Source organism: Dromaius novaehollandiae, chromosome 16 (genome assembly GCF_036370855.1).
Source record: "Dromaius novaehollandiae isolate bDroNov1 chromosome 16, bDroNov1.hap1, whole genome shotgun sequence".
Taxonomy (NCBI): domain Eukaryota; kingdom Metazoa; phylum Chordata; class Aves; order Casuariiformes; family Dromaiidae; genus Dromaius; species Dromaius novaehollandiae.
In genome coordinates, this window is record NC_088113.1 from 19,281,009 (window position 1) to 19,307,508 (window position 26,500).

The 26,500-nt window shown below is 47.7% G+C and overlaps 1 protein-coding gene across 2 annotated transcripts; it reads right to left on the minus strand.

Annotated features, from left to right (window-relative positions):
- Positions 1 to 3,080: 3,080 nt before the first annotated feature.
- On the minus strand, positions 3,081 to 25,297 carry CHRNA4 (cholinergic receptor nicotinic alpha 4 subunit). Of its 2 annotated transcripts, XM_026092904.2 has the most exons (6): positions 24,795 to 25,296; positions 23,515 to 23,666; positions 19,824 to 19,868; positions 19,624 to 19,733; positions 9,828 to 11,208; positions 3,081 to 3,664 (listed from the first exon to the last, which is right to left on the minus strand). In XM_026092904.2, the coding sequence occupies exons 1-6, from the start codon at positions 24,853 to 24,855 to the stop codon at positions 3,539 to 3,541; spliced, it is 1,875 nt and encodes a 624-aa protein (XP_025948689.2). In that variant the 5' UTR covers positions 24,856 to 25,296; the 3' UTR covers positions 3,081 to 3,538. The 2 variants fall into 2 exon arrangements, with proteins under 2 accessions (XP_025948689.2, XP_025948688.2); XM_026092903.2 differs by having other exon boundaries at positions 19,624 to 19,868; positions 24,795 to 25,297.
- Between the last annotated feature and the right edge of the window lie 1,203 nt (positions 25,298 to 26,500).

The following is a 26,500-nucleotide window of genomic DNA, read 5'->3' on the forward strand; positions in this document are numbered from 1 at the left end:
TTTTCCTTTTGTTGTCATAAGCAAACTCACTGACTGTGAAAAGGCATAAATTAGCATCTCCAAAGACTACAAGTCTCTCTTTATTCTGGAAACAAGTAGAGAACAGCCAGCAGCAGTTCAGACTCCCTCACCCCACCATGCCCAAACGGGTCCTCTGAGAGCTGGTCCAAGCCTTGGCTAGTCTGGGTTTGTGTGAGCCCCTCAGATTTTAAGCCCTTGGCTGAATTTGTGAAATGGAGGTCAGTTGTAGCATCTTAGATGGGAAGACCAAGCGGGATGAGCAGGTCAACTAGGCTGATAACTGCATGGATTTTAGCTTGTAGTGCTTGGATTGAGTACAATAACTTGTGTTTGAAAGAATTCTCTTTAAACCATATTATTGCATTGAGCTATGCAGCATGACCCAGCTTCATGTCCTAGGGTATCGCGTAGGGGTGCAACCCATCGCACCCAACACAGGCTCTTGCTTGTGCTGGACCTTCTGTGCTGCTCTCCAGGCAGCTGCCCACCTCTCCCCACGTGTGCTCTCCAAAGCTTCATGCTAGCTAGAGCTGCCTAATAATAAACTTCCTAGTGGCCAGAGAGCCTCAGGGGTGCTGATCCCAGCTGCAGAGGAGCTGCTGCGTGAGGTCCAGAGCCCCTCAGCTGCCAGGCTGCTTTTTGAGGCATGCAGTCACGCCAGGTCCCCGAGGAAGCCTGTATTTTTAGGCTGTGTCTGTCTTCCCTCGCGCGCTGCAGTAACTGTTTACGTGCCCTTCCGCCTGCGAGACCTCTGAAGCAACCAGGACGCAGGTCCGGGCACTGCTGTGCTGTTCCCACCTGCGATCAGCAGTGGAGGTGGGAGCTGTGGCCTCACAGATGCCAAATAGACGGGATGCGGGGCTAGATGGACTTCAGGTCTGTCCCAGTGTGGTTGCTCTTCTGTGGTTAGAAATGCATATAAAGAAAAGGCAGAATAGAGATGAGGCCGGTGTTCAACCTCTGTCTAGCTCACCTCTATCTGGGCTGTGTTGTGCTGGCCAGCGCTGACTGCAGCTCCCGGGGCAGGAGAGGGCTCCAGCGGCTCCCCTTCCCGCTGGCTCATGGTGCTTGTCCCTGCCTCCTTGCCGTGGGTCCCAAAGCAAGGGCAACACTTGCGTGAAGGATTGCTTCGACGTGGAAAGAGCAGAGTTGCTGAAATAGCAGTGAACAAGGTGTTGCGTTTGTAGGAGTTCATCATCTGATGCTCTTGAAACGACGTCTTCCAGCCCCTCCGGCAAAGGCAGGGAAGCGGGAGGGAGGGAGGGAGGGGGAGACCTGCTGCGGGAGCAGCACGGCGAGGAAGGGGGCTCCGAAGGACGGATGCTTTGTAGCACGGCCAGCGCTGTCTGAGATGCACGAGGGTGGCTGAGAGGCTCCAGGCTGGAGCTGCTGTTTGAAGGGGTGGTTTTTGCTCAGTTACCTCAGGGGACTGAACCCAGAATCTCCGGACCAAAAAATCACGACCAGGTGGGTCCGTGAGCGCAGGGCCGGGGCTGGGAAGCTCCGAGGGACCAGCCCAGCCCAGGAACTGATACCTGCCCCAACCACCCGCCCTAAACCAAGCTCCGTTTTGTGGTAACCCCTGGAAGACAAGGCTCGAGGGGTTCGAGGGAGAGGTTTCCATGGTCAAGGCTGGGCTTTTTGGTGGCTGCTCCTGGCATGGCAAGGCCTGATCCAGCGGGAAGTGGGGGATCATAATTCCCCACCCAAAACCACCCTTTCTGCCTTGAGGCTGCAGCCTGCATGAGCCGCTGTGCGGGGGGAGATAATTCACATTCACCGCTTCTCCCCGCCTCGGAGGCAGGAGCTGCCATCCCCTGCCTGGCCGCGGGACGGTTGGCTAAACCGGACTCTGGGCTTAAAAAATGAAACTTGGCCAAAGTAAGCCGCCCCCGGGGGAGGTCAGCAGCGGGGGCCGCGTTCTGCTCCCCGGACGTGAGGTTGGCTCGGCGCGAAGGGAGCTGGCTTTCGCCGCGCTGGAGGCGCTGGCCCAGGCTGAAGAAATTCGGGGAAAAATTATAATTCAAAACCGCAGCCCGGCAACATAAACAGGGGCTGAACAGAAACGGAGCTGCTGCAAGGCTTGGGAGAGCACGCTGACTGCAGCCCGTTCCTGGCAGAGTAACAGCAGCATGGGTTGTTACAGGGCTTGTTTCACCTTTGAAAATCCTGACGTGGAAACAGTGATCTTCAGGTTGGAGCTGAGCGGAGGGTCTGTCCTCGGTGCTTTCCCTGCTCCCCCCGAGCCAGAGCGAAAGTGGGGAAGCCGAAACACAGAGGGCCGAGGGGCTTCCCCAGGCAGTGCCAGGAGCAGTGGCGGGGCAGTGTGCTGTTCCTGGCTCCCAGGCCGCTCTTCAGACCTTCTTCCCATCTCTACTGTAGCTCTAAAATAATAATAGCTCTAAAAGCTACTGTTCACCCGTGTGGTCACATGGCTCCTGGAGCCGGGTTGCAGCAGGGACTCGCAATCTTCCTGGGGAAGAATAACAGTGACAGAGATGCGGATTAGCCCACCAAGCGCAATAGCAAGCGTGACATGCGCCAAGATCTGAATCCACATATTTGGGAATGGTAGAAAACACACTAATCTCTGTAATAAATTACTCATTAGCAGGCTGGGCTGTCAGAGGTGACTGATGCAGCCCATATTGCCCCCTGAGCAGGTTAGCGCGTGAGTGGCCTTGTCTGCGCCCGGGACAGCCCGTGTCACCCCTTGTTCGTGCTCCCTAGGGGGTCAAGACCGATTCTGCTGGTACTTTGGTAAAACCACGGGCCTTTCTTGCTTTCTGATTAATCTGTAAATCTGGCCTTCTCCACAAGATGCTCTTCCCGAAACTGCCCCTTAAAATAGCATTTTCCAAGTGTTTTTCTCACCAGTCGAGGCTGGTGGCAGATTCAGTCCCTGCTTGCCCATTCGTGCCTCTTTCTGCTGTCTACTTTCACCGGCTGTTGGAAAGTCGATCAGCCCAGCGTCGCTTGCCCTGGTGGGCCTGACCTCGGGGACCGCCGAGCACGGCTCAGCGTTACCTTGAAAGCACAGACCACGTCCTGCACGGGAATCCCAAATCTGCAGCTTTATTTATAAAATGACACATACAGGGACAGACAGTCCCGAACCGCGTCAGCTCGGCGGGGCGAATTGGCTAGGCAGGGCACGCTGGGACCTCTGAGGACGAGTGGAGCTAGCTTGCCAGGGCTGGCTGGCACGCGCAAGCCTCCGCAGTGCTGCTGCAGGGACGCGCTCGTGCTCGCGCACTGCTGAATGTGTGCCGGTGAGTGCCGCCATGCTATGTACAGACCGGAATAACAGCTTTTCCCCTGACTTAGATGGAGGAGATGAGAGTGGCTTGGCAAAATGATGTAGCCTCGGAGAGCGTTCCCGCAGTGCTCCGGAACGACTCACGCGCGGACACCCAGTAAATTATTCAAGCGGCTCTCTCCATTGCTCTGCTCATCTCCTTCCAGGTGAACTAAAGCCCGTGGAGTGGGACCTACTTTCCTCTTTCTGGGGTTATGTTTAGATCATTCCTGCCAGCCAGGGTGGGAGGAAGAGCCCAACAGTTCCCAGCAAGCACACGATGATGAACATCCAGAGAAAGATTCGGTCGATGACCATTGCAACGTACTTCCAGTCTTCCTTCACCTGGGAACACAGAGAGGAAAGGCCGATTCTTAATGCTTTATCGAGATCAAAGCTTAGTAAGACTATTAGTGCTTTATTCCAAAATACAGTATTTTAGTTTAGCTCCAGAGAGAGCAGGGAAGGGAGGGGTCTCCTTCACACGCAGCAGTCCTGTGCCCTGGCCAAGATTTGTTCTGGCAGCCACGCGTGGGACAGATTTCCGGACGCGCAGGGCGTGCATGTGCGGTTGCACGCTGTTCACAGCTCTCCGCGGATGACATACACCAGCGGATAATTAAGCTTGTCTACACACTCAGTCCCATTTTCCATGAGCAACAGCTGGAATTGGGTGTGTATTCAAGCTGAGAGGAAAAAAAAGTATTCATTTTCCCAGACTCACTCACAGATTAACAAAGCCAAATTCTTTCTAAGAAGGGATTTACAGCTTTGGCAGAGTACGAAGTGAAAAGGAACTAGCAAATAAAAGAAGTGGTCTTCCTCACCCGTTTTTTTTCCCTACTTTTGCCTTGCCGTGGAGGGTTTTCCAGCAATTCCTCTCTAGGGAGGTCTGATGCTCGTTTATACCAGCAAGAAAGAATTCTTGTAAATGCTGATTTCATTAAGTAAGAAACCACATGCACGTGAAAACCTCGGTTATGATATTGCTGTTACTAATTTCTTTCCCAGGAAGAGGACCGATCAGATGGCAACATTTTAATTGATGCGGCTGTGCCCATTATAACTTCCTCTCACATACTGCTCCGTGATGAATAGCCCTGCCGCTGCCTCGAGCTCTGCGCTGAAATTTGGCACGCTGCCTCGCTCTGTAGGGAAACCATCTCAGAGGGAGCCAGCTCGTTGCTTTTTTTTTTTTTTAATTTTTTTTTTTTAATTTTTTTTTTTAATTTTTTTTTTTTAATTTGCTGAATATGCTGGAAATTCACTTAGGTAAAGGAAGCAATGCAAGTACCAATGAATAGCCTTTTGCAGCGTAGCTGTAGATGATGTTTTCAGAGGCATCTTCGTTTTATAAAATGCTACGATCTGTCAAGCATTCACACAAGCATGCTCGCTGAGCACAACACAACGACTCTGTAAACTTACCCAGAGTCTTTTCCTTCTTCATCAGTCATGGATGCACCACCAAATTTATCTTATACCTTGCAGGTGGCTCACAAAAATCATGATGTGTCACAGGGAGACACTCCTGGCTTCTGTTACAAATGTTGAGATGTTTTATTGAGCAAATAGAATTATTCCTTGCAGGCAGGATATGTGCATTTACCTCATTTTGGCTTGTTGAACCCTTCACAAACTAACTATGAATCTGCCAATGGATTTGCTAAGCACCTGTGTCTGCTCTGTGCCTTAACACAGACAGCCTCCAGCTGAAGCAATGCCTGCAAAGGGATCGCTTTAACTACACCTCTGATTATTTGCTTATTCAGGCCTTTAGGTCATCTGGTCTTGCTTCAGCTCCCTGCCTCAGCAAGCAGCTTTGTAAATTGGGAAATAAGAGGTGAGCACTGGAGAATATGTAATACTTTCCCATAATTTGTTCTCTGAACTAAGAATCTTAAATTTCAGGAATACTTGGAGTACTTTCAAAAGTGTAAGAATCAGTTATATATTTCCATGCAATGGATAATTTTATTCCCTTCAAAAATAGCATCAAGTTAAGCAGGTCATTACTATTGAATGGAGAGGAAACCAAACAGGCTGATCCCGAAGCTTATTATCTTCCTGGGAGAAACCATGTTCTTTTGCAGCACCTAGCACTATAATTAGAGACAGTAAAAGCAATGGTGACTCTCAAAATTTAAAGGAATTCTCTTATCCCAAGGATAAGGTCACGGTGGATAATTTCCCTTTGCTGTACAAGTTTTCTGATTTATTCATTATTTGCTGAGAGCTGGGGTGAGATTCTCTCGGTCTGATGTTTAATATTCCTGGTGAGAAGGACAGCTAAGCAAGCTCTGGGTGACCGTATTCCAGGGTTTAGTGGCTGTGATGTAACCAAAGAGCAAAGAAAATTTGCATTTTACAATCTGATGTCCAGCTGGGAGGTTGGATTGAGGAAATATTCCCCTATTCTAGCGAAATAAACTTTTGTGAGTATTTGTGCTAATAAGTAATAAGTGATAGCTCACTCCAAGAAAAGACATGAGCTAGAGGAGTTTCTCTTTGAGAAAAAAAGGGGGAATGGGAGAAGAGGAACAACTTCAAGAATTCAATAGAAATTTGCTTTCAGGTGTAATGGCATATGCATAAATACTCCTCCAGTCTCGAAAATGATGGCCGGGAGTGAATCGAATGTTTGCAAATCAATATTCAGCTTCAGCCAGAGAGCACAGAAAGGTGAAACTGGAAATTATGGAGACATTATGAAAAAACAGCAGAAGGAAAAGATTTTTTTTTTTTCCTGACTGCATGTGGTGTTTCTTTGACTGAAACTCTCCAGCAGCTCACGTGGAACATGATCTGCAGTGGCATCTCTGCCAACGTGTATGCAGCTGTCAACATCTGGCAGCCCAAGTTCTGATCTGCATTTTGATTAGTTTTTAAGAAGCTCACTCAAAACTGTTTTAGGGAAAGGATCAGGGGCAGGAAGCAGCAGATTCCTTCACCCCCAAATTCTTGAAATGCTCAGGGATCTGCAGCTCCGGTGGAGCCCCTGTTCCTGCTTCCCAAGTCCATCTGCTCCCGTACATAGCAGTGGGACCAGGGCAGGAGCCCAGCAGTTTGACTGGTGGCCTGGGGCACCTCGGGGACCTCCAAGTGGCAGTCGGTCCTCGGGAGCCGTAGCCTGCAACACAGATTAGAGCAGTCCCGAGTGCGGTTTATTGTACTTTGTTAAAAATAAACCAGTGAGATTATCCCGTGTTCCCTCCCCCTCAGATTTACTCTCTCCCATTTTATTTTTAAACCATCTTCAAAGACTTTCTATTAGAGCAGTTATGAAAGAAATGATACAGCCACGAGGACGACGAGGCTTTCCAGACTGGAGTGTTGGTGTCTGGCTGTTTTGGCTCATGTGTGACATGCAGCTTGTCTTGCTTGTCCGAACTTCTTCTCTGGACTGCTTCTCAGTCTGGGATTAATTTCTAATGGCGTTTTTAACATATGCTGGGATGATTCAGTCTTCTTGTATTTCCCCCAGTGTACCTTTGTGTCTGTGTCGTTTGCAGATATTTTTGTAACAAGCAACTCCTTCTTGCATTTCCCATTTTCTCATTGCTGAAGCACTTAATTAAACGAGCTATTTACTTTTAATTTAGAAACACTGCCCCTGTGGCAATGTTGCTTTAGAAAAAAGACAGATGCTTCAAAAGAGGCTCTGCTCCTGTTCTGGGGAGGTGCGTGTCTCTAAAAATATTGCCCAAGAGAGAGCGAGCTGTGTCCAAGGGGCTGCAGCTGCATTAGAGGTGTCTGCTGATGTGTTTTTTGGAAACTTCCATCCCGGGAAGAAATGCCACAGTTTGATTTTTAAGATGAAAACAAATTTCAGAGTACTGATTTTTTTCCCAAGAATTTCCCATTTTATTAGCTCAGCTCTGCTCCTTACAGTAAATTTCAATTCCATGTGATAGTATTTCCTTCTTCTCTCTCATTTCCATCCAGAAAAAATGTGCTCTCCCACTCAACATTATTTGGATCCAGAACAAGAAAAAAACTATAGACTCAGGCTAGGCTCAGCAATGATTCCCCCAAATCTGAAACAGTGAACTCTGCCTACAGTGCAACCCTCGACTGCTGAGAAAGAGCAGAAAACTGCGGGCAGATGGATACTCTGTCCTCCCATCATGCCAGGGTGGGCATGTCTGCTTCTCTTTTATTTTCTGAGAATATCGCCAAGCTCCCCATGGCTTCGAAATGGCCTTGAGGCACTTTGGCAAACAAATGAGACAATTTCATATCACAGGTTGGCCAAGCTGTTCCAGTGGAGCCTGGTGTGTCGGTGGTCCTGGTGGTGACTGTCCTCTGTTCACCATCACCTCGTTGCTGGATGTTTTCTGGGTGCCTTAACCAAGGGGCTGGGCTGGGGCAAAGGGTCTGGCCAGAGGCAGCAGAACTGCTCCACTTCTGCTTCTGATGTTTAGCACTGGGAAGAGCTTTCTCCCCAGGCAGTTGCCTCATTTCAAGAGGGAAGAGTAGTGGAGAGTGTAGGAAGAAAATTGGTGACTGCGAAGACTGTTTTCATTTTAAAGAAAGTTGAAATGATGGATTATAAAGAAAGAATCCACGATGCTCATTGACTCGGTTCTCGTGTGATAGCCATAAGCTTACCAGAAGGAGGATCAGTAGAAATAAGAAGTATCATTGGTGCAGTATTGTTTCAATTGCACCATGGAAAAATGTATGAGTCAAAACCCACTGAATTGCATGGATTTACTTGTGATTATTCCTAGTGGGAGAGAGCAGAGATAAATTCCCATAGTCTTAAAGTATCTGGGAAGTGCCTTAGCCCAGCAAAGAGAGCTGGGCTGTTGACTAATGGAGATGGGGATTCACATCCCTTCTCTGCCACAGATTTATTCTGTGACCTTAAACAAGCCACTTCATCTCTGTGTTTTGGCTGTCAGCCCTCAAAATGAGGAATAAACAGTTACTCCCTCAAAGGGATGTTGTGAAGTGAAAGACATTAAAGAACAGAAGCATCTCAGTGTGGTACCAAAGGGTGCGTAAATGGATAGTACCACGTAATCTTTTGTTGTTGCTGCTTGTAGAGCTAAGTGCTCAGTGCTGTGAAAAATGGAAATATATAAAGACGCTCCTCATGCCCAAGAAGTCCTGCATAAAAGCACCTTGACTTACACTGGCTGTAAATCTTAAGACAATCAAACTATAAACACAGCTGAAAAAAATGCTTTTGCTGACTGATCCCTGTGGAAAAAGCCAGATAAGACTTTTTTTTGATGCAAGAATACTAACATCAGGTTATCTTGTGGCCTCCTTCAGTGCTGCCCTAATTAAGTAGCCCATTGTATCCCTAGCACCATGGGGGAAGAGCTACAAGAGGTGCGGAAGGACGTGATGCTTGTACGTGTATCAACATCTCCAGTGCAATAAGTGCCTTGAGTGTCTCTTTTCTTCCCGAGCTTGCAGCCACATTTACCCCTTCAGAGGACGTGTGAAATTTGTCTGTCCACCCACCTTCCCGCAGACAGAGCCGCCTGCTCCAGCGGAAGCCCCTAATGAAGAGTCACATCACGCTGAGCCAAACATACCCTGTAATGTCCCCACGCTACTACATGCTGCCCACATCCATAACCTATTTTTGGGAATTTGTTTTCCCAGACTCAATAACCGAAGTCGATAGTTAATAGAAAACAGAGAATGCTAATTCCCTGTCTGTCAGAGGCTTATCTATAGAGAAAAAGTCAACTAAATTCCCAAGAGATGACTGCTTTTTAGTTCTCTTTCTTTCCTAATTTTAGGGCTTTCTGTTCCCTGGTAATAGCTTTAGGGATGAGCTATGCCCAGCAATGCTGAAGGGCTCCAGCAAGGCCCCGAGTACCCTCAGCTCTCGCAGAAGTCAGAGGCATTCGCAGCTCTCCGCATCTTGCAGGAGATGTTTAACACTTGGCAAAGCCGTAGGACCGGGACGGAGGAGCTCAGGCAGGTCAAGACGGTACAGTCAGCTTTCAGGGAGGACCCTGTTTCTATGCTGTCTCATTATGAAACAGTCTTTCGGCCTTTTGCCTGTAGAAAACTGAAGACACAGTTGAGAGCTGTGGTGTGAATGGCTAAACCACCAAAGCTTGGATGTTAGGGCCATGTTGTAGCAACCAAAGTTGAAGTGCACCTGCTGACACCATTCTCAACAATGCTGAAACAATAAATTTCACTGGCACCTTCTCTGGCCGTTTCCTACAGCAGGCAACAGCAGATTCACTATGTTGAGTGAACCTGGCCCCTTGCCTAAAATCACATCCTTGACTGCAACTAGAGGGCTTTTGCCAACGTTCAGGCTTTGGAGTGCCAAAGGATTACTGCGTTCTAGCTAAGTTTTGACCTCAAAAAAGAAAAACAAATTAAAATCCCCCCACCCAATAAATAAATGAAAAAGGGAAAGCCTGCATTAGCAAGTGCACAGTCTGTATAGCCCACGGGTTTGGTGGGTCTCCCTTAGCAGATGGTTTTTGACTTACCCAAGGACGAGAGGCTAAATTAGCACACTTACTGAGAAATCTGCATCTTCTGCTCGCAGGTGATCTGCAATATAATGAACTCCTTCCACCGCCAGCTTCAGGGCCGGAGACATCAGCAGAAGATGTTGGTCTTTGGCGCTGTGAGTGTTGGTCCCTTGACCTGTCATGCCAGCGGCCTCGTTCTTTTTGCACTTACATTTGCACCGATGGGGTTTGTGCTGGGGCTGTTCTGCATTCAGGTGGAACCGCTGGGATGCTGGAGAGCCGCTGGACTGGCCGTTGGTCTGGGAGGAATCCTCCTGCAGGTAGCAATACTGGATGCTCCGGGACCTACAGCGGATGCTCCCTTCCTCTGCTTTGTTGGGACTGTACATCTGCTGAACACTTAAGGAGCGGCCTTTGGAGATGGATGTGCTCTGGGTGTCACTCAGGGGGTGGCAGGAGGACTGTGGTGAGGAGCAGGACACCTGAACGGGCTCTGGGTGCAGCACAGTGTACTGGCTGGAAGGGGATTTGCAGACAGGTTGGGGCTTGGCTGGCTCCTCAAGATGGGCGCAGAAGGAAGATGTGGGGGAAGGCTCATTACTCTGGGGGCTCGGCGAAGATGAGGTAGTGAAGTTGGGTTCCATGTCAGTCTCAGACCAAAGCCTTGGTGCGTTGGTTATTTTGTGCATGGATTCAATGAGCTTCTTACAATTGTCTTTCACTGCAGAGGGCCGTTTCATAAAAAGGAGCCGTGGGACTATATCAAGGAAGATCTTCCTCACCCAGTCGGGCATAGTGTGGGTACGTGGGGAGCGATGGTGCACGTTGAGCACAAAGACAGTGATGATGATAGACAAGGTGACAAATATCATGGTGAAGAGCAGATACTCTCCAATCAAGGGAATGACCAAGGAGGTTGAAGGGATGATCTCTGTGATGAGCAGCAGGAACACAGTGAGTGACAGCAGCACTGAGATGCACAAGGTTATCTTCTCTCCACATTCAGAGGGTAAGTAGAAGACCAAGACAGTCAGGCAAGAGATAAGCAGGCAGGGGATGATCAGATTGATTGTGTAGAACAAGGGCAGCCTCCTGATGATGAAGGAGTAAGTTATATCAGGGTAGATCTCTGTGCAACATTCATATTTCTTGCTGTTGTAATTGCCCACCGCATTTATGATGACCCATTCCCCACTCTCCCAGTAGTCGAGCTGGTCCACGTGGCTGTGCATGCTCACCAGGTCTATCTTGGCTTTGTCATAGGTCCAGGAGCCAAACTTCATTGTACAGTTTTGCTGGTCAAAGGGGAAGAAGGTAACATCGATGCTGCAGGAGCTTTTATAGATAGCGGGTGGCATCCATTTAATTCTCCCATCATAGAAGAGGTGGGCCTTGGTCAGGTGGGTGACTGCAAAATCACCATCAGCACTGGGGAGAGATTTAAGATGAGAAAAGACTGAGGAAATAGTGCCTTCAAAGCTTGCAAGCTAGGGGTTACACTTAACAAGTCTTCTCCCACCTAGGCAGGCAGAGCACATGCACATCTGGAAAACCTCCTCAGTGCCTACACCTGCCACATCTATGTGCCACTCGAGTGAGATGATGACAAAGTTGGACTCTGAGGGTGATATCCCAAAATGTCTCATGGGATATCCCATACTCTGAGATGGGACACCGTCTGTGGAGAACAGAGGAACCCCAAGAGAGATCTTCTAGGGCACACAGCAATGCTGCCTGCCTTTCCAGGGCAAGAAGTGAAGAAAACTATTCCATCACATCTGCGGGGAGGCCTTAAATATGACAGCTGTGACAATATTTTATCTTTAGACTTTTCTGGGACTCCATAACTCTTACTAAAGAAACAGGATATTTCACACCTGGCTTCCAAAAAAAGGCACTCAGGACATTTTCTAACATGCTTCTGCACTTTGCAGAAACCCTGTATCCATCCACACTAGCCAGTAATTTTTGAAATCCGGTGGCCTGAGCAAGCACTGGATTTGCATGCAAATGTCAGGCCTCACCTTGCACAAGCCAGGCCCCAGAGGTGCACGTATATAAATTTTCCTCGAAGCCCTCCCATAAACACCCCGGCAAGGGCTGAGTTTGCCTTGCTTTAGCGAGGTGGGAGGATACACTATCAAGTAGTGTGGCTGTGGGCTATGCAGGATTAATTGTGACAGCTGCTATAAATAAAACAGTGTTGGATAATCTTTCAGTCGGTTACATAGAAAGCAGTAAGAACATCCTATTAATAGGAATAATAAAAGTTAAACTGTTGATTTCCCACTCAGGGAGAGAAAGGCAGTGGGGGAATGCTGTGCTTGAGCTGTAACAGAGTAGGAAATGGGAGGGAGACTGAGAAAGTCTGAGCCCTTGTGCCGGCGTTGGGATGCCCTGGCCCCCGAGACAGCCCTGTCCCCCCTCTCCCGCTGCAGCCCCAGCCACGGCTCCGTTCCTCTCTCATACCCGTTGCTCTGCTAGTATAAATTACACGTTCAACCTGCCGCTTGCCCCGGTGTGTGGAGCAACAGAAAAGAATTAGCTCACTAATAGAGTCAATTAGCAGAGCGGGTAATTAATGCCCTGCATGGCTGTGCCATCAGGAAGCCGTGTTCCTCATCGCCTCTCACGGAGGGGAGCACGTGGATGCCAACACTTGCTTAAGCGCCAAGTCCGGGGCCAAGTCCACAAGCACCTTCTCTACAACGACGTCCATCCTCCGAGCACCTTTTGGAGGATCTGCAGCCTGCGTGAAGTTTGCACACAGAGGCAATACTGAAGCATATAGAGGTGCACAAACAGCATATCTCCTTGTTTGAAAAATCATCATGAAAGAATCTGGGTGTTCAGATCACAAAGTTATCCCTTCACTTGAAAGTGAGCCAGATCCTTAGGTTTGTAGCCCCTCTGTGTAATGACTTTCCAAAAGTTTAAACCCTCTCTCCCCTAACCCTGTGCTTTGCATTTGCAGTCAGAGTTTTGGTATCTACAGACAGTGACAGACCCTGAACCAGACTCCCAGATCTGAGCAGCCTTAAAATGTGCATGACATTTGGACACTGCTGCACATTTTTCATCTGAGTAAATGTCCAAAAAAATGCCAGTCAGAAAAGGCAGGAGGAATCTGGGAAGCTGAACTCTTGGAAGAGTGATGCCTCTGTGTTTGCCTCTGCTGCGGGAACCACATCAGTAGAGAACGGTACAGCTGCAGAAGGAGGGCACAGCCAGAACCCCAGGATCAGAGCCCAGAGCTTTAGCTCTGAGACAGTTTTCCAGGTTGGTTGAAATAATGGAAAAACAAACTTAGAATTTTTGCTTGGTGGAAAACTGGGGTTTTGAACTAAACTTTTTTTCTTTTTATAATGGAAAGCCTTTGTTCTTTGTGACAGGTTTTGGAAAACAAAAGAACACAGAAGGGCTCGGTGCTTTTTGTCCTCTGAACTTTCTCCAAAGCTTTAAAAATCTCCTGTTTTTAAAGACAGAAAAGCTAAAAATATGCACAAACCCAGGCTGCTGTCCCATAGGGGTCAAGGCGAAAAACCATCATTGCCTTTTCCCCAGCACAAACGAAAAAGAGCATTACCATGGTACCATCCAACCCACTCTTTTCTTTTCTTGGCTATTCTTTCTTATACCTAATTTACAATCCAGGACCACTTTCTTTGGATGAAAACCATGTTTTTTCCTCCTAGATTTGCCTGCCCTGTAAAGCCAGACTGAGACAAGCATACACAGCAAGTAACACTCCAGTGTTCGCTGTTCTTGGTGGTTTTTCTCCTAAATCTCAACAGGAATTTGGAAGCCAATTCTTCATTTAATGAGATCTCTGAGGCATGATTAAATCATTCATTAATGGAACATTATGTTTATTATTGGACTCTCGTTACAGAAAAGAGATAATGAGCATCCACCAGTATTTTCCCTCTCAGGCAGAGCATTAGATAAGTGGCCAGATAAATAATATGCAGGTGTGTTTTCCTTTCGAAAACCACTGGAAAACTTTCAGCTGCTGGTTAGTGCTGAAGGCTAGATGGTCCTGCATTAAAGTCTGCAGGCTTCTGGACACAAGCACTATAACGTCTTCGTTGCACAGAAACGTACCCCCGAATTTTGGGGTCAGAGTAGAATGGAAGTGGGGTAAGGAATAAAGTCACCAGAGAGCAGGGCATGACATTTGTTAAAAATGCAATCAGGAGTAATAGTAGTAGTAATTCATCTACATGTTGTGTAGCTGGTTTACATAGACGTTATATTTTGTTGCTGGAAATGTCTCGTCTGGCAGTTCTGCCATCTGCCCTTGACCACCTGCATGCTCCCACTCTGTGATCTCCTCTAGGCACAGCACCCGTGTGCTGCTGCAGAGCTGCTATCTCAGCTGCGTCAGGAACGGAGCTGCTGCTTTGATGAGAAAGATTTTTTTGTATTTATTTGCTTGCCTCACAGATCCAGCCTCAGCCTGGGTCTTTTTTTGGCTCACATGTTATTTACAGATAATAATGGCACTGCTTTCCAAGCTGAATTTTGCTTGCACTCATATGTGCGTGCACACACACACACATATATATATAAAATAGAAATATAAATATATAAATATATAAATGTGTATATATAAATATATACATGCCTAATTTCCCAGGCAGCATACCACCCATGCAGTAAGCATATGCTTACCGGATTTGAAGCTATGCTTGCTGGCATGCTGGCAATGTGGGGGTGATCCTAGAGAGGGGCCTTCGTTCTGGGTGAATCTGCTCATTTTGACACGGGAGGGCGCCAGCAAGGTCACCCAACTGCTGATGGTCTTCCAAAGTCTTTCCCCATCTCCTCTGAGGGACGGAGTTGCACCAACTGGCTGCAAGTGGTCTGGGGTTACAAGCCTGGGAAATCCCGTTTCCTTGCAGAAGGCTTTGCTGTGGGAAAACCCATTCTCAGCCAAGTTAAACCAACAGCTCTGGCTGTGTAATGTGAATGTTTCCTTAAGCAGAAAGGAGATCTGACACAGTGGGATAGGGAAAAATCCGTTTTGCAGCCATTCCTTTATAGTGGTAACACGTTGTCATCTAATTCAATCTAGACCACTATGTTGTGACAGTTGTCATGAAAAACCATTTGGAAGAGTGAGCTAGTGAAAGGTAAATATCACAGCAAGGACTCAGGAGAATTAAGATAGTCAGGCTCTCCTGATTACTCCGACCTGACAGCTCTAAATATCTGTCAGTAATAAAGTACCAGAGCTCTAATATTTTCATTTCAAATATAGTGCACTCCAATAAAGAGAGAAGACAGTTGCTTTTTCCTTTTCTGATGGAAATAATTCTGCAGCCTTTGATTCCTCATTTCTAGAATAAAGGCTCTTCTTCTAAGAACTTCTGCTTTTCTAAAGGTTCAAGAACAGCATTGTTTTACTGGCAGACATCAACTGTGCTTCATTAAAAAGCTCTGCTGATGGAGAATTTTTTTTGCCAGTTTCTATTTCCCCTGCAGTTGGGAGATACATCATCTCACAAATTAAATGTTTTCAGAATGCATGTAAATGAGGCACACATTTATTTTAATTTCTGATTATACAATTTTAATCCAAACAGAGCTTTGAAAGCCTGAAAATTAGCTATATGCATATATGGATATAGCTAAAATGTCCCTCATTTGAAGCATTTTTCATCTAACAGCACTAACCAATACAGAACGGGGTCGCAAGACCTTTCCAAACAATCTGGTAAACATTAGATGCATCTGTGATGTTCAGATTAAAATACTCTCCAAAGGAAAATTGCAGAATTCTTTATTCAGCAATTATTTTGTGCTGCCAAAATGGTCACGACAAATTCACAGGATCACAGAATAGTTGAGGTTGGAAGGGGCCTTTGGAGATTGTCTAGTCCAAAGCAGGGTCAGCTACAGCAGGTTGCTGAGAACCTTGTCCAGTTGGGTTTTGAGTATCTCTGAGATCTTGGCTCCTTGGGTACAAGATGGATGAGTCCATCTACATTTCAGGTACACAGATGTAGATGTCTATGAGGAGATGTGTACTTTTGTACAGATGTGTACTTCTGTCGGTCCCATCTCAGTTTTTGCTTGCTTCAGATGTTTTTAAACCATTAGTAATGGAGATTCCTGTCATTCCTCAGTAGAATGAGCACCTGTCTCAGAAATAGTAACGCTACAATGATAATCTTTTGCTTATTTCATCACAGGGCTCTAAGCAGTGCTCGATTTGTGCATTTTGCTTTGACTCTTCCCTTTGCCAAGAATCCTCATCAGCACTTTGGAGACAAATCTCTAGCTCTGTCCCAAGAATAAAGGCAAGAGAAAGGCTTAGATGCTAACTCAGCAAGAGCCCATGAGCGAGATCTCTCTTATAGATTTCATTCTATCAGTTCCTGCATTTCTGGAAAGAGCTTGGGGGCAAATCTCAAAGACATCTAGAAATACGATTTGTCTCTAAAAGCATAGTCATCTAAACTCCCACAGGAGTCAGGAAAGCTTCAGTGCAAAGTAGTAATTATGGGGCCTTCATAAGCCCGATCTAGTACAGAATGACAAGATAGGCTCTGTTGGGAAAAGTCAGTAAACCCAAACAAAGAAAAACGTCAAGAATGTTTCCAATATTTTTAAGGTTAGACTAGGGCATTTTCTGACATTTCTTTTCCAAATAGCTTTGAGATGAGTCAGGAAACTGGTGTCACTCCATAAGCCTCACTGGTTGCACACATGGTAGTATAGTTCAAAAGAACAAGTCACTACAGTATAGTTCAAAAGGACTCCCCACTTTCTCATGATTTTCAAAAGCCGCCTACCAGCTGATCTTCTAACCCAGCCCAGTAATCCTTTGTGTCCGTATTAGCACTGGGTGAATTCCTTAAGATATTTCCTGCTCCTAATTACAGAAACTTGTATTTGAATTCTCTTCATGTACAATCTTGTCTTTTATTCATTTTTTGTGGCTGTGAAGGCTAAAGCAGGAATTGCTTTCTGGAACAGCTAACACCAGAAAATATTGAGAAAAAGTAAATTCTGAAGTCTGAATATTCCCAATAGCTTCTTCCCAGGTATAACAATCACCAGGCTAGAGACAAGAAATGCTATGGTGCTATCATGACTATCCAGTCGAGAACAAGACAGCAAAGTTCACATTTCAAATTTCACCTTAAATATACCCAGAAAAACATAAAATGTGCTTAAAGTCCATTCATGACTGGGGAAAGAAGCCAAGGCAGAGAATTAGATAATTCATTTATAAATGATTTGATTGTGTCTGTAGAGCCTTTACAACCTCAGATACAGAACAGCTGGCCTTCTTGGCAAAGAAAGAGAAAAAAAGAGGCTCTGTCATTTCACTATTAACTCATATTCCTCTGTTATACATATGTTTTGTCACATCTAGTAGGAACTATTTACAGAGTCTTGGAACTTATCTCATCAAGCCTGAAAACCCAATAGCATATTAATTTCCCCACAGGATATTAATTTGGTTTTAGATTCCTTATGAATGTTGACAACTTAAAAATACTCTCTAGGCCAAACCAGCCAAGTTTACTGATTTAATTTGGGCCTCTGGAGTGAATAAATGCAAGTTTTTGACAATAATGAGCTTAGATATGAGAATAATTCACAAGTGGTTAGATTTCCTTAAAGATGCAAATCTCAAATCAATTTAAATTTCACCATTTCTATATATTCCCCAAGCTGAAAACAGGAGAGGCATTAGCTGAATCTCCTGTCCAGAAGCTCTTTTTTCCAAAGCATAGTATCCCAAACAGAAGTGTCATAATTCTGCCGGTGTACTTTGTATGCAGGGCAACTGAAATAACAACTGCAGCTGGAGGCATGGCTGATAAGTTGTTAGATAGAAGACAGAAGTGCAGGATGTTGATTGTACATCCCGAGACAGAAAATAGTCCACACAAGACATGTTTGACACTGTTTGCAAGAGCATGGGCAAATATAGTATTAAAGAGGTATAGAAGTAATGGAAAACCATTACTGGCTAATGGTTGGCGTCTACATACATGTTTAATTCATGGATAAAGTAACCAATTAAAAATGCATGATAGACTCATGGCAACCAACAGCAGAATATATGATTATTGATGATTAGTATGGAGAAAGGGAAAGTCATAGCTTGGATTTAAATAGCTAGGGCACTACGAGGTCCAGAGCATGGTAGCAGAGCAGCTGAAGCCTTCTGCTTTAGTGCTCAGGCCCTCCTTTCATGGCCCATGCTCAGTCACCGGAGGAGAGTGCGGTGAGCCAAGGAGGCAGATGCAACGAGGACGCAACAGGCCCTTGTGCACCAGCAGCTCCAGCAGCTTGGTGGCTTGAAATATGAGGGTCCCATAGAGCATGGAGGTTTGTGTAACACACTGATCATTTCCTTTGGCACTACTGTCTACCACAGCAGCCTCCAGAAGCTCCTAAAATAATAATCTTTATCAGTGTCATTAGTTAAGCAATGATTTCTCCATGCATAAGACAGACAGGCACATTCAGTTTCTCCAGCACAAGCTGTGAGGACCTTTCTGGGCTGCAGTGTGAAGCACTTGTCATGTAAGATTCTGCTCAGAGTGTGTCTCTGTGGGGTAGGAAGGCCCAAGTGCCCATGAATTAATCATTTCCATTGGCCTCATCTCTCAGAGGTGCTGTGTGAGGGCCCAGTGATTTCCAACAGCTCCCCACCACTGAGGATCAGAGACAAGCTATTGGAAAAGATAACAATTTCAGTAGTCTCCAAAGCTCACAATCCCCTGGACAGATTTCTCCCTCAGCCACTTTTTAGGAAAACAAACGCAAAATCATGTCAAACCAGAACCAGGCAACTGTTCATTAAAAATGGGTCTGCCTTCTGCTGTGAGTGTTTTCTTTGAGTATTAGCCACATACAAAGCTGGTTTTGTTCGATGCTTGCGGCAAGTGTTTTCTCTGGAGCCGGTGCTGGGTAGGGAGGCTGGGGTATCCCAGCATCCGAGGAGGCTGCAGAGCTCTGCTGCGATAAGCAAAGCCAAGGGGAAGAAAAAAAAGTCTTGGGATGAGGACACCCTTTCCAAGAATATAGGCTCCAAAGGAAAGAAAGGAAACAACCACCTGCTCCCCCTGAAGTGTCCATGTGGAAGACAGATTCCAAGCATTTGGGATTCACGTGACAAAAATAATAAATAATCCTAGATAAATAATAATAATCCTAGAATTGTGTTGCACTGACCTGAAGACTAACCTACAAGCACCCCTTTGACCTAAGAGCTGCAGAGAGTTTATAATACCAGTATCAAGAGCCTTCCCTCGCTGCTGCTAATGCACTGCGCTGAAATGCTCTGCCTTAAGGAAACACTATCGATCGGGGATGAGAGGCTGAGTGAAACGCAGATCACAGCTTGGTATGAGTGAAGACCAAAAAAATAAAGTTTGCCTTAGTCTGTATTTGGAGACATGGCAAGTCTGACATTTTTCAGCATATTTTCCTTATTTTAGCCCATCCTTAGAAGTCAGCTTTTCCAACTGATGGTGAAGACTTAGGGCAGAGCTGCATGGTGAAAGGAAACCAAAGACGGCTGAAAGCTCAAATCCAACTTAGTTATGTCTCCAACATGTGAAAACAAAACAATGCCTGACATCACCCACGTAATTTGCTGTCCAGAGAAAGGGTCAGCAGGAGAACCAAACCCTCGTGAAGAACTTAGTCATGTCATTTAAAGTGTGTCTGGGGGAGGTATTATGAGAACCTACTTAGACTTCAACCAAAGATAACAAAATACGAATAGATAAATGCAACAATATCCTTGATGCCACAAAACGAGCAAACGTGCAAAGACTCGGTTTGCCTTCCAGTCACCGTGCTCACACTCACTTGTTGTAGAGAACAATATCTGGCCTCCAGATGAGCTCCGAGGGGATTCGAATGGATGTGACGTTTTCGTATTCTTGGGGATCCCAGCGCAGCTTGTAGTCGTGCCACTCCTGCCAAAAACAAGCAGTTGCAAAGCTGGGGGAGTTTGGATTGCAAAACTGAAAAGGAACAGGGGAAAGCGTATATTTTGGTGCACCCACCTGCTTCACCCACACATTTGTGGTCATCATTTGATTCTTCTCATCCTAAAATGCAAGATCAGATGTCTGTTACAGGAGCAAATGAAGTGGCCCAAGGAACTCATGAAACTTTTCTTAATTGTGATTCATTTCTGTAATCATAAACCACCTCAGCAGTAAATGCAAGTTCCATCCTGGAAATAAAAAGCAGATGTTTCTGCCATTTAACGTGGGAGAGGGCACAGCTGTCTGATACTGCCGAACAGCTGAGCCTGCACCTAAGCGATTTTGAGAGCAGACCAACTCAGATTTATTGGGATTTGCCTCAGTGTCAATGGATTCAGCCTGGGACCATGGGGACAGGCAGAGGAAAATGCACCACAGCTTGGCCCTGACCTCAGCTCAGAGGGAAGGGATTGCCGGAAAAATATATCCCTCCTCACATGTGTGTGTATACATGAGCGTGGATTATAACAGCTTTATTTACAAATACTTATACTGTGAAACATTGTTGGTGTGCACAGTTCTGGAAACCTGAAGCTTAACAGTATTCTCATTCTACAAAATACGTGAACTTAGAGCATATGGGTTGGCTTTCATGAACAAACCCAAGTGGCTCTGCTGAGGCATTACCTTTTGAAAATCTATCATCTGGTGTGTACCCATGCAGTCAGTTGGTAGACTTTTTCCCACCTCTAATCACAAATAGTATGAGAAGGTAAAAATACGCACATATTTTTAAATGATGTAGGGCAGACGCAATGCTGGCAGCACCGTAGCAGAATTAGTTACTATTTGCTGTTTGCCTGGCATGCTGATTACAACTCTGGTGTAAATAACCAAGGTGAACTACTTGGGGCAGAGCCTAGACTTTGCCCAATTAAAGTGCTGCACCAGAACTAAGAGATTATTTGCGTGTTTGTCTCGTTTTGCTCCCTATTTGGCCTGGCATCAAAAGCAGCTCAGCTGACAGGGCTCCTTTGGACCAAACCGCTCGTCATTAACATCACTATTGTGCCAGTCCAGAATTAATTCCGAATATTAAAAGCTGTGAGATTCACGGTGGGGGTCTGAGCCTCCTCACTGTGGTTGCCTGGAAAAACCTGATCAGAGGTGCCCCCATGCAGGGGTTTGGGACAGCAAGTGCTGTGGCTAACATTGCTCTCTTCCCACTTAGATTTCTGCATCTAGCTCCCAAATCAGCTCTTTCCACTAGAAATGGTGGAAAAATGCCCCCCCACAACCCATTTCCCATGGAAACCTTTTTAGGTTTTCAATTAAGTATCAAAAGAAGTTTGGTGGTTTTTCCCCCTCCTTGCTCTATTTCTTATCTTCCCTTTTCTGAGAATGAGGGAGGGCAGAAAGAAGGAAATCACTTGAAAAAACGTCTTCAATGCTTAATTTTTTTCGCAGTGTATCCAACCAATCAGGCAATTAGAAAATACATAGCTATTCAAATGAACAACAGAGAAAGGAAAAATCTAGCTAGTACTTTGGGTTCAGGTGGGAGATCCTGGAATGGCACTGGCGGAGGCCACCGTGACCAGGACTGCACCGCTCCTTGGGCCCCCACACCCCGTATCACTTTGCAAGGCGAATATCTGGGGGTGTCCACCACCGTTATTGGACCGGGGATCCCAAAGTCAGAGGTGCTGTCCTTTCAGCGGCACTTTCCTCCCTAGCTGGGTGCAGGTCTTGGTGGAAATTCCCGCCTGCTTTACACCTGGACACTACACCCAAGGGCTCTGCCGTCCCCCTGGCCTGGGTGGAGGGTGAGGCTGGTCCCACGGGTTTCTCTTGTAGGAGGATCTGCAATGTGCTGATGAGTGCCTGAGCCTCAGCCCCTGCAGCTCCCTTCTTCTGCGCAGCGGTGGCCCGGAGGACAGCGGGTGGTCTCCCAGCTGAGGGCGATGCTGGACTGCACGGCCTCGCTTCCCAAGGTGAAGGCACCACGCAAGGGCCTGCGGAGACGGGGGCTCAGCACTCCAGACGTGTTTCCCAGTGGCTGCTCCCAGGCTCATGCCTGGATCCCCTGCCACTCTGCTCTGGCCTCAAAATAACCTCAGCGCACTGGGTGATCTAAGGATACGGAGGGATGTCAGGTTTCACATCGATTTTTTTTTCTGCCCCCAGCTTTTGTCAGCGGGAGCTGGGATTTGAACTCGGCTCCGATTTCTCTTTCAGACTTTCTGCTGTTGGGAGCAGAACGTCGGGTCTCACAACCACACCGGGGCTCACACCCAAACGGTGTCACTGTCGGGAGGGGAGAGACAGTCCAGAGGCCACTGTGATGGGCAGAAGGACACGCTGGGGACAGGGTTACCCAACAGCAGTGCGGGGTAGGAGGGAAGGAGACCTCTCTTCCAGCTATTCCCCTGACGTACCCATCAGCCCCTCCACAGAAGTGCCTGCTAGCTGCACTTCTAAACACTGACATAATTTTAAAAGATTATTTCTTCTTAAGTACTCTGGGAACAGCACTACAAAACATGTGTATCGATCCCGCGCTTCCACGATTCGGCAGCTGCAGCATAGAAAGTCTCCCTGATGCCTCCACAATCACCGATGCCTCATCTGAGCCTTATCAATTATTCAAATGAAAACCATACAACTTCGACAGGAGCAAACAGCTCTGGATCCCTCAGGCTTACGTAAGGGAGCGGAGGAGAACGGAAAACCATCTCTGCACCGCACAGTTGCAGGCTAATGCTCTTGCACGTAAGGAGCTGCAACCCTCGAGGTGCTCATGTGTCTGATTTCCCAGCTCCTGGCTAGTCCAGGCTACGTCTCCGTGCGTCTCAGGCCGAACTGCGTGGGCTGCTCACCCATCACTCTGATGGCTGCACATTTGGGCTGCTCCCGCATGAATGTAGCAGCCCCAAAGATTATTCCTCCCTGTGTAAAAACCCGCCTTTCTACTTTTCCCTCCTCACACAGAATAAAACCCAATGACAAATTGCAGCCCTGAATATTGGGGGATTCACTGAGGACGAAGATCATAATTTCCCACCATTGAGAAAGAGGCCAAGCAGCTCCTGTGGCCTGGAGTAAACAGGCGGTATCACTGCAATACTATGTGTGAAAAAGGTATCGAGGGTAATTTAGGATTTCTGCTTACTGCTTTGGCTATTTGAGTTATCCCTGGCTGAGGTGCTGGCACTAGGAAATCTCAGCTTCTTCAAGGGAGAAAACAAAAATTATGGCCAGTCATTATTTCTAAAAGTTCTTTCTCCTATTACATAAATTTTATAGTTATATAAATAAATGCATTTAAATTATGAAATAAATCTCATATTTATACAAACCATTTCAGTGCGTATCAGTACACAGCACAAATCCCTCCATTTGGTACGTAGCATGTGGAGCTTGCATGCATGTAGCTTCTATTCCAGCAAGCATTCAGGGACGTTTTTCTTGCTAATACCTGCCAAATTAGCTAACAAGCCTCAAAACCTCCCTTTGCAGAAAGCTCTTTAGGGAAGCTCTGTCCCAGAGCTGTGTAAGTTACTGCTCCTATAAGTTCGTGTCAATTATGGTGTTAATAATTATGGCTCAAATTCCAGATTAGCTGCTTGGTTTTTTCTTAGCCTCTGGCACTTACACAGGCGCTGCCGTGCCCTGCTCTGATCCAGCCCCCGGGTTTGGTGACAAGTCCAGAATTTTGCCTGTAGCAAATACAGCCCCGACCCGCCGCGCTCGCGGTTGCACTTACGACGTCGATGAGCTGGGCGATGGACAGGCCGAAGCGGACGAGGACCACGTCGGAGATGTTGGCCACGGGGCGGGACCACTTGTTGTAGCCGGAGAAGAGCTTCTTCAGGAGGCGTTCCTCGGCGTGGGCGCGGGTCTCCACGCGGCCGCGGGCTGGGGCGGGCGGGCAGGGCGGTGAGAGGTGCCACCCCGCCAACCTCCCTCCTCCGCCTGCCCCGGCATCGCTCCCTGCCTTCGCCCGCAGCGGCTAATCCCCGGCTAAAGCCTTGCTGCTGCACGAGGGGGCGACTGCTGAAACCCTTGGGAAAACACAGCACGGACCGTTCTCCCCCCCGGAAGCGTTTGCAATTTTTTGGCCACTTTGCGGCAAGCTGCTAGGGTTGAAGTCTGCAGCTGGGGGAGAGGGATGCTCACGTCGCTGGCGTACGGGCACCAGCTGGGGAAGCGAGTAGCCTGCTCGGGGTGCGAGGAAGGGCAAGCCGAAAGGGAAAAAGAAGCTTTTTGGATCCGATTTGCACATGAAAGCTGGGATCAAATATATCAGAAAAAAAAAAAAAAAAAAACGGGCAAATATGCAGCTCTCCAGACAAAGCTCCATAGCTGATCTTTCCCAAACTGGTGGATGAGGGGAGAGGAAGGGCCGTCGAGGGGGAGACGCAAACCGGGTAACCAGAGTGCAGCTTCTCCCAGCAACGACTTTAAAAGTTGGACGCTGCCTCGAGGAGCGTTGACCCTGCCCGTCCGCTCCGCACCCGGCAGCTCTGCCCGCCGGCCGGTGACGATGAATCCGGGGTGGCCGGGGAGGCTGCGCTCCGGTGCCGGGAGCGCGCGGGGGGCGAGGAGCCTCTCCCCCAGCCCCGCGCGGCTCCTGGATAGCTTTTCCCCTGCCCTGGCTCGTCCGAAGGGACCCATTCGCTGAGCCCTGGCTCCGCTGGAGCTGGAGCCGGGAGACGCATTAATGCACTTGGTAAGGGGGGAAAAGCCTGGGCAGGGAGCAGTCAGGCTGAGCCCCTGCGTGGGTTCAACCACCCCTTCCCCATCACGGCTTTAACCATCCTCCCCCCCCCCCCCCAAATTAGTTAATAAGCAGAAAATAAAAGCAAAGCCCTACTTGGTAGAGGCTGGTATTTCGGGGACCTGCAGTAGAGGGGCAGGAGGATGCGCGAGTGGGGAAAAAGCCTTGCTGCAAAGGACGGGGCTCCCCAGCACGTCTGCGACAGGGCACAGGGAGAAAAGAGCTAAAGAGAAGAGCAGGAGTGAAAACAGCCTCCTCAAACTTACCGGGGAAGACGCTGGCACACAGGAGAAGGAGGAGGTTTCCGTTAGACAGGCGAAATCCCATGGTGGAGCCGAGCTCAGTCTCTAGTGCGCAGAGTCTCCTGGCAGGGCAACTTTTCCTTTCTGAGTCTCTGGATCCTCCAGCTTCATTCCCCTAAACTGCTCTTTCTCCCTCTTTCACCTGCCTCTAGCCGGGGGGGATAGCTGGTTCCCCCCCTCCCCTTCTCTTCCAGCTGTTTCCCGGCTCTTCCTCCTGGAGGATGCTCGTCCCTGGGACACGGATGCACACAAGTACTTGCAGGAGATGTGCAGGGGCTGCAGCGAGCCCCTGCAGACAGGCACAAATCGCCGAGGCTCTGCCAGCTCTCCCGCCCGCTCCTCTCCGCTCTGCAACGGGGGGGCTTGGCTGCTTGGTTGCCTTGCTGCTGCTGCCGCCGTTTCCACCCTCCCCCCAGCCCTCTGGGCAGCCTCTGCTGCTGGCGGCCACCGCTGCCAACGCCAGCCCGAGCCGGCAGAGGATGTTTGTGTATCTGCTGTGCTCAGACCTGCCCACCTCCCGCGCAGGAGGAGGAGAGGGGCTGTGCACTCCAGCAAACAGGCTGCCGAGGAGGAAAACTTTCAGCGTGAGAAATAAGGGGGAGAGCCGGACCCGGCAGGCTGCCAGAAGTGCTGGATTTGGGGCCACTTGTGCGCTTTAGAGCACCTGAACCCCAAGCAGCGCTGCAGCCAGTCACAGCTGCTCAGCTAATCCTGACCAGGTGCTTTCCAAACATCAGTCCTGCGGACTAACAGGGTGGTCAGCGTGCCCGCTGTCCGGGGACACGTCCGGCCTGGGCATGGACCTGCCCTACGGACACTTCTCCATCACAACAGGGCTCCGCTGTGCTTGGCACTGTGCAAATGTGCAATAAAAATACACAGCCTCTGCTCACCGGCAACCTGCAAACCGAAGGTGAGGCTGAGGAAGGAGCTCACTTGAATATATCTATTATCACAAATAACCCTGCTGAAGATTATCTGCGGAGGAAAGTGTTGCAAGGGAATAAGCACTCCGGCCCTTCACCTCACCTCCCCAACCCTGTGCGCAGGAGACAAGGAGCAGAGCCCTCTCCATTCATTTTAAAACTGGCTTTGATATTAACACCGTTATTTCCACACCGATAGCAAATGGATCTCATTTTCGAGGAGGGGTAATTTTGCCAGCTGCAGGATTAATCAAAGTCTGTTCTAATAATACTAGCTACATATTTTATGTATAATAATTTCCCTGCTCCCAAAGAATCTCAAATATCTTCCATTAGGCGAGATTGCTGGCTGGAAATGGGGAGGATTAAAGCTACGAAAGAAATTAGGTCTGTAGTGAGATTATGGATAAAATCAGAGTAGTACCAAACTCTTTTCCTTGCGTTTTGTCTCATCTCTTCCTCAACAGTTGTCAGCCTTTCTGCATTATCCCAATTTTTTCTATTGGAAGTACACATTTCTGTGTGATTTGCCTTTGGTGGCAAGAATTACAGGCTAAACACCTCTCATTTGCACCCAGCCTTACGGCATCTGAGCACCTGTGACACGCTATAAAAGTCTATAGGGTTACTATAATGCCAATAGCATGGTGTGCCACTGCGCCGGGGCCGCCAGGCATCTATAAAATGGGATTTGTGCCGGGCGTCTGTAAAATGGGATTTGTAAAGGCCATTTTTCAGGGGTTG